Here is an 11,910-nt window from a genome sequence, read left to right on the forward strand (position 1 = left end):
TTTGTAAATGTCAGTGCTTCTGCAGCACTTCCTGTACATCACAGAGCTGTTCCCCTTGATAGACAGGATTGGGATTTTGGGTAACCCCAAGACATGTTACTTAATGGGGAATTTTTAATATTTCACTGTAAGGGAACTGAAAAAACAATAGTTTTGCCTGATACTCTGCTCCCCCAGCAGATGGCTGTCCCCCATGCTTAAATGGTAGACTGTCCTCAGTGTTATCCTGATGATATCAGGACCCTAGACCACTGGAGTGTGGGGAGAAGCAGCTGTGGATACCAGTCTAGCTGCAGGAAGGAGCGGAGGCTCAAGTAAGTAAACCTTTTTTTTATGTTCCCCTATATTAAAATTAGCAAATAACCCTTGGAATTCGGACACAACCCCATTGCAAGGGATACTTTTTTAGTTGCCTGTTGTTGGACTTTAGGAAGGAATTTAATAAGTCGCTGCACCTGGCTAAATCAAGTTTTTTTTTTTCCCTGCATTGATGTTCCCCAGGACCATTTTCCCATATTAGTCCAGAAAACCAGCATTTTTTATTTGGTAGATATAGCTATTCAGTTATTGATTTCAATGGGGTTTGGGTTCACCATTAAAACTTTTTTGAAGTTTACTGAACCCTACTTAAATCAAACCAAGGGAAATTTTATTTTTGTAGCCTTATGCCATGTACACATGACCAGACATTGACGGTCTTCCCGACAGACTTCCTGAACGAAACGGACTTGGCCACACACGTCCGGACTAAGTCCGTTCAAAAGTCTGTTAGTTTTGAACGTGATGAGGTAAACAGGACTAAACAAGAAAGTTCAATAGCCAGTAGCCAATAGCTGCCCTTACGTCATATTTGGTCCGTCGGACTAGCACACAGAGGAACGGTTTTCCGATTTTTAGTCCGTCGGATAGATTTGAAACATGTTTAATTTCTAGGTCCATCGGACTTTTGGACAAAAAAAACAGCCCACACATGATCGAATTGTCAGACGGATTCCGATCCACCAGACCAAGTCTGCTGGAAAGTCTGATTGTGTGTATGCGATATTATGCTTTAAGCAATGCTCAAAAATAAGAAGCTTTGCTTTCTTTTATTAAGCCATGTATGACCAGCCTAAGGCATAGCTTCCATAAAATTATTTACAAAAATATGTAATTTCTGTTGACAAGGGTTGGGTTAATGACCTAAGAAAACACCCTTTTGTTAAAACAATCCACATTATGTGTATAAACCCAAAGCTCCTCTGCTGGCCTTGTCAATTTTCCTCACTTCTATTCTTCCTATTGTGGAGGTTAGGTAAGTTTGTGCCAGTACGTGGTGCTCTAGAAATATGGACAATGCTGCTACAGTGTGCCTAGTGTGGACTGGAAATGTGTACAAAGCAAAGCAAAACAACTTGTAACTTTGAATTATGCCTTCAGACTGTGTTTGCAAATTTAATTCAGATCCCTTGTGACCAAAGAATATTATATGAATGCATAGATGAAAAAGATCACAGTACCAAATCCAGCTGTCAAACTGATAGCTGGGCCTCCAGATTACACTGAGAGTGTGGGTGGGCAGTGCTGCGGTTGGACCCCTTTCACACTGTGTCACCCACAGCGTTGGCAGTAAAAGGTCAATATTCTTAGCACTGTTTTACCGTCGGATTTGCGGTGCATTTCGGCCACTAGTTGGGTGCTTTTAACCCCCGCCAGCAGCCTAGAAAGGGTTAAAACTGCCTGCAATGCGCTGCAATAGCTGCGTTTTGCCGGCGGTATAGCTGCGTTGCCCCATTGATTTCAATGGGGAGCAGTGGTGGGGGAGCGGTAAACAAACCGCTCCTTCACTGCTCCAAAGAAGCTGCTGGCAGGACTTTTCCTGATGTCCTGCCAGCGCACTGCTCCGGTGTAAAAGCCCTCGGGCTTTCACACTGGAGTCAATGGAGTAGCTGTTTGAGGGTGGCTTGCAGGCGCTATTTTTAATGCTGCAAAATGCCCTCTGTGTGAAAGGGATCTTATAGTTGTGCATTTTTTTTTCCTGCTTGCTGTGTCTCTAGTACAAGCAATGGACAGGCCTGGAAACAGACCATGTATCGGTACAGACCATCCTTTATCCACTTTTTCCATCCTAGATTCACCCTTGCATTAGTTGTCAGTGCAATTCCATCTTAAACTGTTGATCTTTTTACATTGGTGGTTGATTTGAAAAGTACATCAATACATTGGTGGATAGTGGATGAGTTTCCCTTCATGTTGATGGTCAGCCTAGCATATTTTTTAAACAGCATCCTCCTGTCGAGAAGTGGCTTTTTTCAATTGGTGGTTAGTAAAACAAGAATGAATTGGCGCTTCCTTACATTGGTGGTCAAATGGAAAAGTGCATGCTTACATGGGCAATCAGCAATGTAGGGTCAGCGTAATACTCGCTTACATTGGTGGTCAGAAAAGAAAGAAATTAACCTTTTTTCTCTGTTGGTCAGTGAAGGTTTCTCTTTACATATTCAGGATAGAAGCATTCTTATACTTGGTGGTTGGTGGACGAGTGTTTCTTTACAATGGTAGACAGTAGGACTTCCATACACTGGTGGTTAGGAAGAAGAATGCCCCTTACAGACAGTTAAAAAGATCACTGGTATTAGTGATTAATTAACCTAGAGATAGGAGAAGAAACAGTACTGAGCCCATACTGTTGGCTATGCCTTAACAGAATTATTCAAGCATCATTGGGAAAAATCAATCCTCCTTAACAGGTCATGCCAGTTATTACTACCTCTCACAGAACCCCTGGTATCCTTGGTTAAAAAGGCTGCTATAGACATTACTTAAAGATGCGTTAAATCAGTCATGTCAAGTGGTCCTCCGTGGTTTAAGGATAAAAAATGCTTACCAGCTGTCCTGCAGATAAGCTACAATATCTTATATAATTGTGCAGCTACTTCATAAAATGTTTTAAGTTCTAAGGTGCAATTTTATTATAATGGTAAGTTCCAAAGTGCCATGATCGTTTTCTGTAATTAAGAAGATGCAGCCTCAGCAGACATAATGAGGTCCACTTGAAGAGCAGATCTCCTCATTTTGTCCCACTGTTTATATCTGAGTTTTACATGCCTAATGAAAATGAAAACAACCAATGTATTAAAGTGGTTGTAAACATTTACAAACCACTTTGACCTACAGGTAAGCCTAGATTAAGGCTTACCTGTAGGTCCAAGAAATATATTTGCCAAAAGACAGGCACCGCTGTCTACAGTGCATGCCCCGTAGAGATCGGCACGCAGGCGCACTGAGCGCGCCGCTGTCAACGGTGATATGCCGCGAGTGGCGGCTCCCGTGCGCATGCGCGGGAGTGACGTCATCGCGGCTTCATTGAAGCAGCAAGACCCATGAGAAGATGGATGCTCCAGACTACAGGGGACAGCGGTGACTTCGCTGGCTCCTGTGTCAGGTAAGTGACACATAATGGGCTACTATGCGATGCATAGTAGTCCATTATGCTTTACCTTTGCAGGGAATCAAAGAGGAAGTAAACCCATCAGGGTTTACTTCCTCTTTAAAACCTTAACTCTTTTTACTGTTGCAACTAAATAAGTATACTGTATCTTTATATGGCAGCCATTATACCAGATGTACCTTACTGACCATCCCATCTCATTGCAAGTCTACTAATCCACATTTATGTGGTTTAAATGAAGCCTTAAAATATCTACATATCCTCTGATAATCAAACATTGAGTGATTGAGGCTGCCTAAGCTTTGGGTCCCAAGGGAGCTCAACTTTAGACTGACATTTTTATAATTCAAGTCAAGAAATAGATTTTTTTTATAGTATTTGGTAATGGATGTGAATTTTAAAGATAGATCCACTTTAAAAGATTTTTTTTGATTAAGACAGATGTTTAAATTACTAAAACCAGTCAGTAATGTTCATAGGGATGTATTACATAGTGTTAGTTCCCTCCAGGTAATTTAGTGTTAATATTAATATGTATGGCTGCCTAGAAGATGGGTACCTTGCAAATATAAAAAGAACGATTATATAATATATGTAACATTGTATAAACATAACACAAATATATGTATTTTTCTTTATAAAATCTTTCAGATATTATTCCTAGAAAAATTAAAGTCAAAGTCAATATCTTTATTTACTATTAGAAACTGTTAGCACAGAAAACAAAAGCATTCTAAAATCAAGGCAGTCTTGGCCTAAGGCAGTCTTGGCCTCAACAAGAGTGCAGGTACCTTGTGATATTTGCAAGTATGTGTGCTAGACTTCAATTTGAACATATGGAAGCCCTCAGTATATACATGAAGTCTTTACTTCTATCCAAAAAAAGTGTAAAAAATGTGCCCAGCCCAAACTTTTCTTTTTAGTTTATATAGAGTGGGAAGAATTAGAACTTCTTCTAGGTTTTTTACTGCTGTACTGAGCTCTTTTAGAGAGTTTTACCCTTACTTCTAGTCCTGCTCACAATGCTTTACTTGATAGGAAATTAGTGTAACTCTCCAACAGGAACACAAAGTATACTATTTTAGTAGATTAAGGGAGGATTAGGGCCTAAACATAAAGCTCATGCATGTTACAATCTGAGTGTACAATATCCTTTAACAACCCTTTTTAGACCTGCAAAAACTATATAATATATTCAGACCTACCTAAATTATCCATTTAATGTGTTTCTAATGAGGCAGGCCCTTTACTAAATAATTTGGTAGGATCTCAAGTCAAATTGTGGTGAGCTTAAGGTAAAAATGTTCTGACCCTTCTTTTTGAAAATGCTAGTTGATTGGCTGACCCACTGACTCCAATACCTTGATTCGCTGACCTGAATTAGGTATGCAGATTGGAAGCTCTGCATAGATGTTCTAGGTGAATGACAAAGAAAGTACTAAAGTGGTGGATGCAGTGTGTGTCAACTTTCCTGTAACTGCAAGCATTTTTAGAAGAAGGATGGTGTGTATCTTCCATGACAGGTTAAATTTAAGTTTTATGATCAATACCCCTATGATAAAAGGCAGCTGCATAATATCTTCTTTCTGAATATTTTCTCCAGACTAGCATTTGACACAGTTTTTTTAGCCACGCAAAGAGCAATGTGCAAAATTGTTTCTACTCATGAAATCTGGTTGTGATAGATCACTGCAGTTTGTGCAACATCTTGAGTCTTTAAGCTGCCCTACATTTGAGACTTTGGAATTTGTCATGTATTCGTGGAAAAGAATTACAAATATTGATCAGAAATGGTTTCTTTGGCAAGTAGTATTAACAGCGATAACATTTGGTTCTCATGGTAAGTTGATTATAAAAGATGGGTTAATAGAGAACAGCACTAACTGCTCTACTAGAATTGGAAACACTTCTTTATGGATGTTGTGATCAGACCTAAATCCTTTAGGAAGATTATCCACATAGAAATCAGGAAAATCCTGCAACTGAAGCACTTTTGTTCTCCACATTTCTAAACAACATCAGCAAAGCTGCTGCATTTTTTTTTACATCTAATCATATGGGTTGTTTTGAAATTATGGAATTGCTTCAGCCCGTCACTTTAATTAGAGCACCTTTAACTTGTATTCATTATTCTAATTATTTATGTATTTTTTACAAGAGCAGAGCACAGGGAATTGCAGAATTGTCCATACAAATTAAAGATTCTTATTTACTAGATCAATATTATACATGTAAGGAAACTCTCTCGTGGCAGCAAAATATGATGGACAAATCTATTCACAGGCCAGCAGAATAGGCACACTGCAATACTGTTATGTGTAAAAACATATGTATGAACATTTTTCCAAACTGGAACAAACAAATCAGGGCATTTATGCCTATATTCTTGACCTGATGGATTCTGCTGCATCAGGTATACCTATGTGCAAACATCCAGGCCAGTCATAATTTTGCATATTCCTCTCTATCCTACTTTATTCATCATAAGTTATATTACTATTTTCTAGTATACTGTATACTGAACTGAGGTAACAGTATGATATACATAAAATGACAATATACTGCAGTCAGAAAATGCAGGCTCAGTGTTTCAGAACTTCCAAAGTTGTTTAACATTTTTGTTTTTAGGTACAAGGAAGGGGGGAGGTGGTCCTATCAGTTTTATAAATATCAAATGAGAAATTGAAAAGGATAGTCAGACAGATTAGATTGTTGAGCATTATTGTTCAATAGAGATGCATGTACATTCATCAAATATGCAGAGAATAATACAGAGCATAATGTATAACATAATATAATGATTATATAGAGATTCCTGGACTGTTTGATTCACTTGTATCAGAAAGACCCATGTGCAAATCTTCAGGCCAATAAAAAAATAGCAAATGCTGTTTATTCTGATTTAATATACAGATGTCATGTTAATATTGTTATCTAGTTTATAATGAACTGAACTAGTAGTATATTATAAGTCAAATGACTGTCATCTGGTCCTGTTAACTTCAGATAAATATAGGTTGACAACTGGAAAAGAAACATCGGATGCGTTGAATTGGTCAGGGCATTGTTCAATGGAGAAATTATTTGTTTGCCAATGTCTGTTAACTACTGGACATAGACATGCACACTCCTGCAATACCAGCATACATGTTTATGAGCTAAATATTGAAGGAAGAGATCACTTGCTGGTTATAGCATTAGATATGACTGAGTGCCATCTAGTGTCTATTGATACTTTAACACAAAGCACCTAGTTCAATTTTAAAATTCATCTAAGGAAACTTGTTAGGAGAGAATATCTAGGTTGCCATCAATATTCTCCTGAAAATACTAGTAGCCTGGTTTTCTGTGGCTTCCATACCTTGATCAACTGATCTGCAGAAAGCATGCAGCAAGCAAAATCAAAGCGAATTCAAAAGTACACTGCATTTATTATTACAGGTCAATGTGTCGAAGACTTCTGAAGCTATAAGAACAGTATGACAGCATGGGAAATAGCATTTTCAGACTCAGCCATTGCTTCCTATAAAAGAGTCAGTTGAAAGCTGTTTGATTGGTTAATAATCCTCAGAGCACAAGATGTAATCATTGGTGTGCCATATATTTTGTTAATGGGCAGGCGTGTTTAAAGAAGCACATGGTTCAAAACAATCATCATAGAAAAATTACATCTATCACAACAGTATTAAACTTCTGATAAAACACCCTCCATTTAAACTGTACACACACAAGTGTAGTTGTGTAACCTATTTTTTATAAAAGGTAAACATTTTCCAATTTTTTTATGTAGAATATAAAGGGTGAAAATTCTGCGTAATTCTCAGTTGCTCTGGGCAATTCTTCCACTCATATTCAAAAAATGTATGAAAACATTTTGTAATTGATTTTTGAAAATGTAAAGCACTTAGTAGTACCATGCATGATTTTTATTAGAGAGAAGGTGGAGAAAGGATTCTCATAATCATGGCAGGTGCAGATTCACCATAGGGCAAATGCCCAGTGGGCCAGGGGAGCTGGTCCACACGTCCTAACAAGAGCAGCCTGTTGAAGACTGGAGCACTCAGTGGGAGGTGAGTGGTGACCGCAATCTAGACAGGGCTAACACAGATCATGGTCACTGCTCACCTCGTGCTATGTGGCCATGCCTGTGTCTCCTTTCCCAGCTCTCCCACCCCGCCAACAATGGCATCCTATCAACAGAGCAGAGGGTGGAAGGAGTTGGAGATCTGCATAGAGAGTGGGAGTCTTTTCATTTTAACAAGTGGGTAATCACCTGCTTGTTCATATGATCCAGGTCTGCAGCTCCAACCACCCCCCACTCTGCTGACAGGATGACATCGTTGGTGAACCCTGGAGAGGACACACAGGCTGAATTCTGCCTTTGCCTTGCCGAAGGTAGGAATGTGCAGGGGAGGCAGAGAGTAAGAGGGAGCACTGTGATTAAAGAGAAAAGGAGGGGGAAAGACAGCAATGCTCACTGTGATGGGGGGCTGTGATTGTAAGGGGCACGGTAATGTAAAGGGGTACTGTGACTGCACGGTAAAGGGGGACTGTAATCATTACAGTGTCCCTTTACAGTGCAGTCCCTTTTATATCACAGATCACAGTGCCTCGTACATTACAGTGAAAAGGACCTAATATCCTGTCTCCAGGAATGCAAGTCCCTGGAAAAATTGGCTGCTCAGTCTAAAATGCCCAGGCCTATTTTTGTCCCAAGCCTGAATGGCAGCATGATCTTTTATTTGAAATATTGTTTTATTTTGCCTGTACAGTTGAAATTCATACAGGACAACAACCAAGACTGTCAACATCCCACAAGCCACTATGTTACAGACTACTTGTACAGCTTCCTTTAGAATACCAACAACTAGGGTTATTTTTTTACTTGGCTTCCTTATTACAATGTTCAATATCAGACTGTCAGAGGAAAAAACAGGTGAGGTTTTTTTTAACAAAGCAGGAGAAGCACAGTCAAATCTAAAACTATCACTCATTTTGCCAGTTTTTGTATAAAGACCCTTTAATCTGGCTTCAAAAGTGTTCCTAGGTCTATTCTTCATTTACAAAAACTCATTAATCTCTGACAAAAGCTTCATGTAAAACAAAATAGGGAGACATAAAATTTGAAATAGTATTAACGGGTCAGTGCACTTATTTTTATCTCTTGGAACTCTATTGAGATTTCTGTGCATTGGTTTTTGGTCTGTACACCTGCTCTATTCATGATAAGGAAGTCATACTGACACTTTTTGTCTGGCTTCAAAAATGTAACTAGGTCTAGTTTTCATTTACAAATGCTAAGTTCTACTGTCACTTTTTGGTCTGCACATCTGCTCTGGTCTTGATAAGGAAGTCCTACTGTCACTTTTTGTCTTTCTCCAAAAATGTTCCTAGGTATAATTTTAATTTACAAAATTCAAGGAAGTCATACAGTCACTTTTTGATGTTTTATATTGTGTAGAATACAACTGGAGGTGTTGAAACAAAACAAAAATGAACACGTAAAACTTGCAAGTGTAATAGAGCTTCAAGCTATGGCAGGGAGATCTAACTTTTGGAGTATTCTAGACAAAAAAGCCAGGGGCTCGCTTATCCCACCAGGCTCCATTTATTCACAAATTATTCATTTTGGCTAGACTGACATTTTAAAGAACAGATCACTGGCAATTTTTTAAAATGTCCTCTACACGTCTGCTTTATGAACTTCATCAATCATTCTCCAGCCTATAACAGTACATTAAAGTGGTCAGTTAAATTGTTTGAAGAACAGGAGTCAAACCGGTAAAATCCACAGAGAACCTTTATGCACTATAGTCATATGACAATACCAGGTTTTGTCAACAGGGGGCACTGCAAATTAAAATCTTAACTGCAGCACTCCGCTGTTAGCTACCCCAATGCCTGTGAAAAGGTGAAACCCTTCCAAATATTAGACAAAGGTCTGCTAAACAAACCAAGTTATGGCAAGTTATATTTTTTAAAACAGCATTTGACAGAACACAGAATATAACCTAGCCTAGTTTACACTGATGCTTGTTACATTTGTAGAGATCCACCTACATTCACTTGTTGCCATAGATATAAAAAATCCTGTGTATTTAGGATACCAGACAGCACATTCCTTTGCTCATGCTGTTTTTGACAGACATGATAGTAATTGCTAGGAATATACAATGATTCCGAAGACCTTCATGGTCACATGCATCTCGTTTCATAGTTCATAGTGACACAGGCCATCTGATAGAATACAAAGTTAACTATATATTTTTGAAAAATGATAAGGACTTTGTCACAATGGAGTTCACAAGTAGAGGAAGGAGCTGCAATCCTTCTACAGTAATTTCCACTTTATGACCCTTTGGCCAAATTCTACTTCTAAGTCAATGAAACCTAATGTGTTTTGATTCAGTATGGTTATCATGGTCATAGTATATGGCCTGGGGGTCAGAGTGTGGAAGCTGCAATCAGAGCAATAAAGCTGCCCCTGTCACATGCAAGCTTCACAGTCACAGAGTATTTGGAGTGAATGGTAGATTTTTCAGATTATTTTTTAAGAGATATTTAATTTTTAGACCGTCAGCTAAGAGAACCATTGTCACAAATCCATATGATCTCTTAAAATAATTTAACTTCTTTAAGATTTGTATTTACAGGGCCATTATATATAGGAAAGCATATATATATATATATATATATATATATATATATATATCTATATATATATATATAGTACACACACACACACACATATATATATATATATATATATATATATATATATATATATATATATATATATATATATATATATAAATAGGGAGAGTGAGCTGAGTAGACAACTTCTCAATATGTTTAGACTTCAAAAATAAATCCCATTTTCTATCAAAAAGGCACCTAAAGAATTAAGATCATATGATGCTTTTAAATTGCAGTGATGTCTAATTATCCTTTTGAACAAATAGGGTAAACAAAAGAAATAGGCCAAACGCATAGGCAAGCCAGTATATTGTGCTCATCTTAGCAGTTGTTTATATCTGAAGAGAGTAGAATGACTTTTTTCAAGATGTGCCGCTATATATTGGCACGTGACAGGCATATAAGCATGATCTCTTATTGCAACATAAATTAAAAATGGGTTCACATCTGTTGACTAACCTTTAGACTTTAGACACAGATAATGCTTTGCATATTGATCAAGGCCTCACCGAGTATTATGCAATGTAATTCGTCTGTATTTTTTACATAAATAAGAATCACTGCTAAACATATATTTGATGTGCTTTAGAAATATAAGATAGATAGATAGATAGATAGATAGATAGATACATAGATACATAGATACATAGATAGATAGATACTTTTCTGGAGGAGAGTGTATATATTAATATCTGTATTGCACAATGATAGCAGATAGCAACCAGTGGTATAGTTTTGATCTCTGGACATTTCTGCACATTTATACAAGCAATGGCATCCTAAAGATTTGCACTTGTGATGGAATTAGATCTAAGATTCCATCATCATGCACTAAGCTACAATCTGTACATTTCACAAATGCATTACAAGAGTCATCTGAATCAAAAAAGGAGGTCACCCAAGCATATGGTCACTGGACAGGTGACAGTTTCAATGAATTATATTCAAAGACCTTGGCTGTTGTAGCAGCAGTAATGTGTCTGCAGATAATTTCCTCCTTTTTGCCCCCTCCCCCTCTTGCTCTTTAAGGAGGTACAGGAGCACTGGTCACACATGCTTCCCATCTATACAATGTGAAAGTGGTAAACTTACCTGGATAGCTTAGCAATCTTAGCAAAGCCAAACACGTCCATGCATGCAGGTGTGCTATCTTCTTTCTCCCCTTCCTTCACTCAAGCAATATCCCTTCTGTTTCCGCACGCTAAAACAAATATAGGATTTCTTCTACATCAGAATGCAGCACGGTATCATCCTAGGTCTGCAGTTTGAGAATGAATCACTCAGAAAGACCATTGATTCTACTCTTGCATCCAGCCAATATGACTGCTGAGAAATGCCAATTTGACAATGGCCAATATTCAATCACCATGCTGCATCTCTAGTTTAAAACATGCTGTTTTACAGTGCTTAGATTCTGTCCATGTAGCTCTTGCAAGCATCTTTGCTGGGCTTTCTTCATTGAAGACTGCTGATCCCAGGCAGTGAAAGAGAAACAAGAGGGGGAGGAGGTAGGAGCAGCCAGTGCATGCAGTGAAGCAGCACACAGAGAGGATGGAAGAGCTTCAGAGATGCAGTAAATCACCCTTGCCTCTGCATAATGCTTACACTATTGCCTTCTGCTCTACAAGACCACTGACATCATTGGACTAGCCTCAGAGTTTACTGCTAAATACAGCTTTGCCTAGTTGTGTAAGGACAATGTTTAGGCGCCTGCTCTCAGTAAGTCAGGTAGAGAACAGTCTTTTGTATTCACAGTCACAGCATAACAAAATATCCCTAAAATG

The 11,910-nt window shown here is 38.2% G+C and overlaps 1 protein-coding gene across 2 annotated transcripts in view; it reads right to left on the bottom strand.

Annotated features, from left to right (window-relative positions):
- FRMPD4 (FERM and PDZ domain containing 4) overlaps positions 1–11,648 on the bottom strand; it is a 491,089-nt gene extending 479,441 nt beyond the window's left edge. Inside the window, exon 1 of one of the 2 annotated variants that reach the window (XM_077482546.1) lies at positions 11,219–11,646. In XM_077482546.1, coding sequence (XP_077338672.1) covers positions 11,219–11,259 — 41 coding nt within the window. In that variant the 5' untranslated portion in view covers positions 11,260–11,646. Of the gene's footprint in view, positions 1–11,218 lie in introns of both variants that reach the window. The other variant, XM_077482548.1, reaches the window with a different exon arrangement.
- Positions 11,649–11,910: the final 262 nt, after the last annotated feature.

This window comes from Lithobates pipiens, unplaced genomic scaffold (assembly GCF_037356315.1).
Source record: "Lithobates pipiens isolate NorthernLeopardFrog02 unplaced genomic scaffold, aLitPip1_a1.2 Scaffold_16, whole genome shotgun sequence".
NCBI classification, from domain to species: domain Eukaryota; kingdom Metazoa; phylum Chordata; class Amphibia; order Anura; family Ranidae; genus Lithobates; species Lithobates pipiens.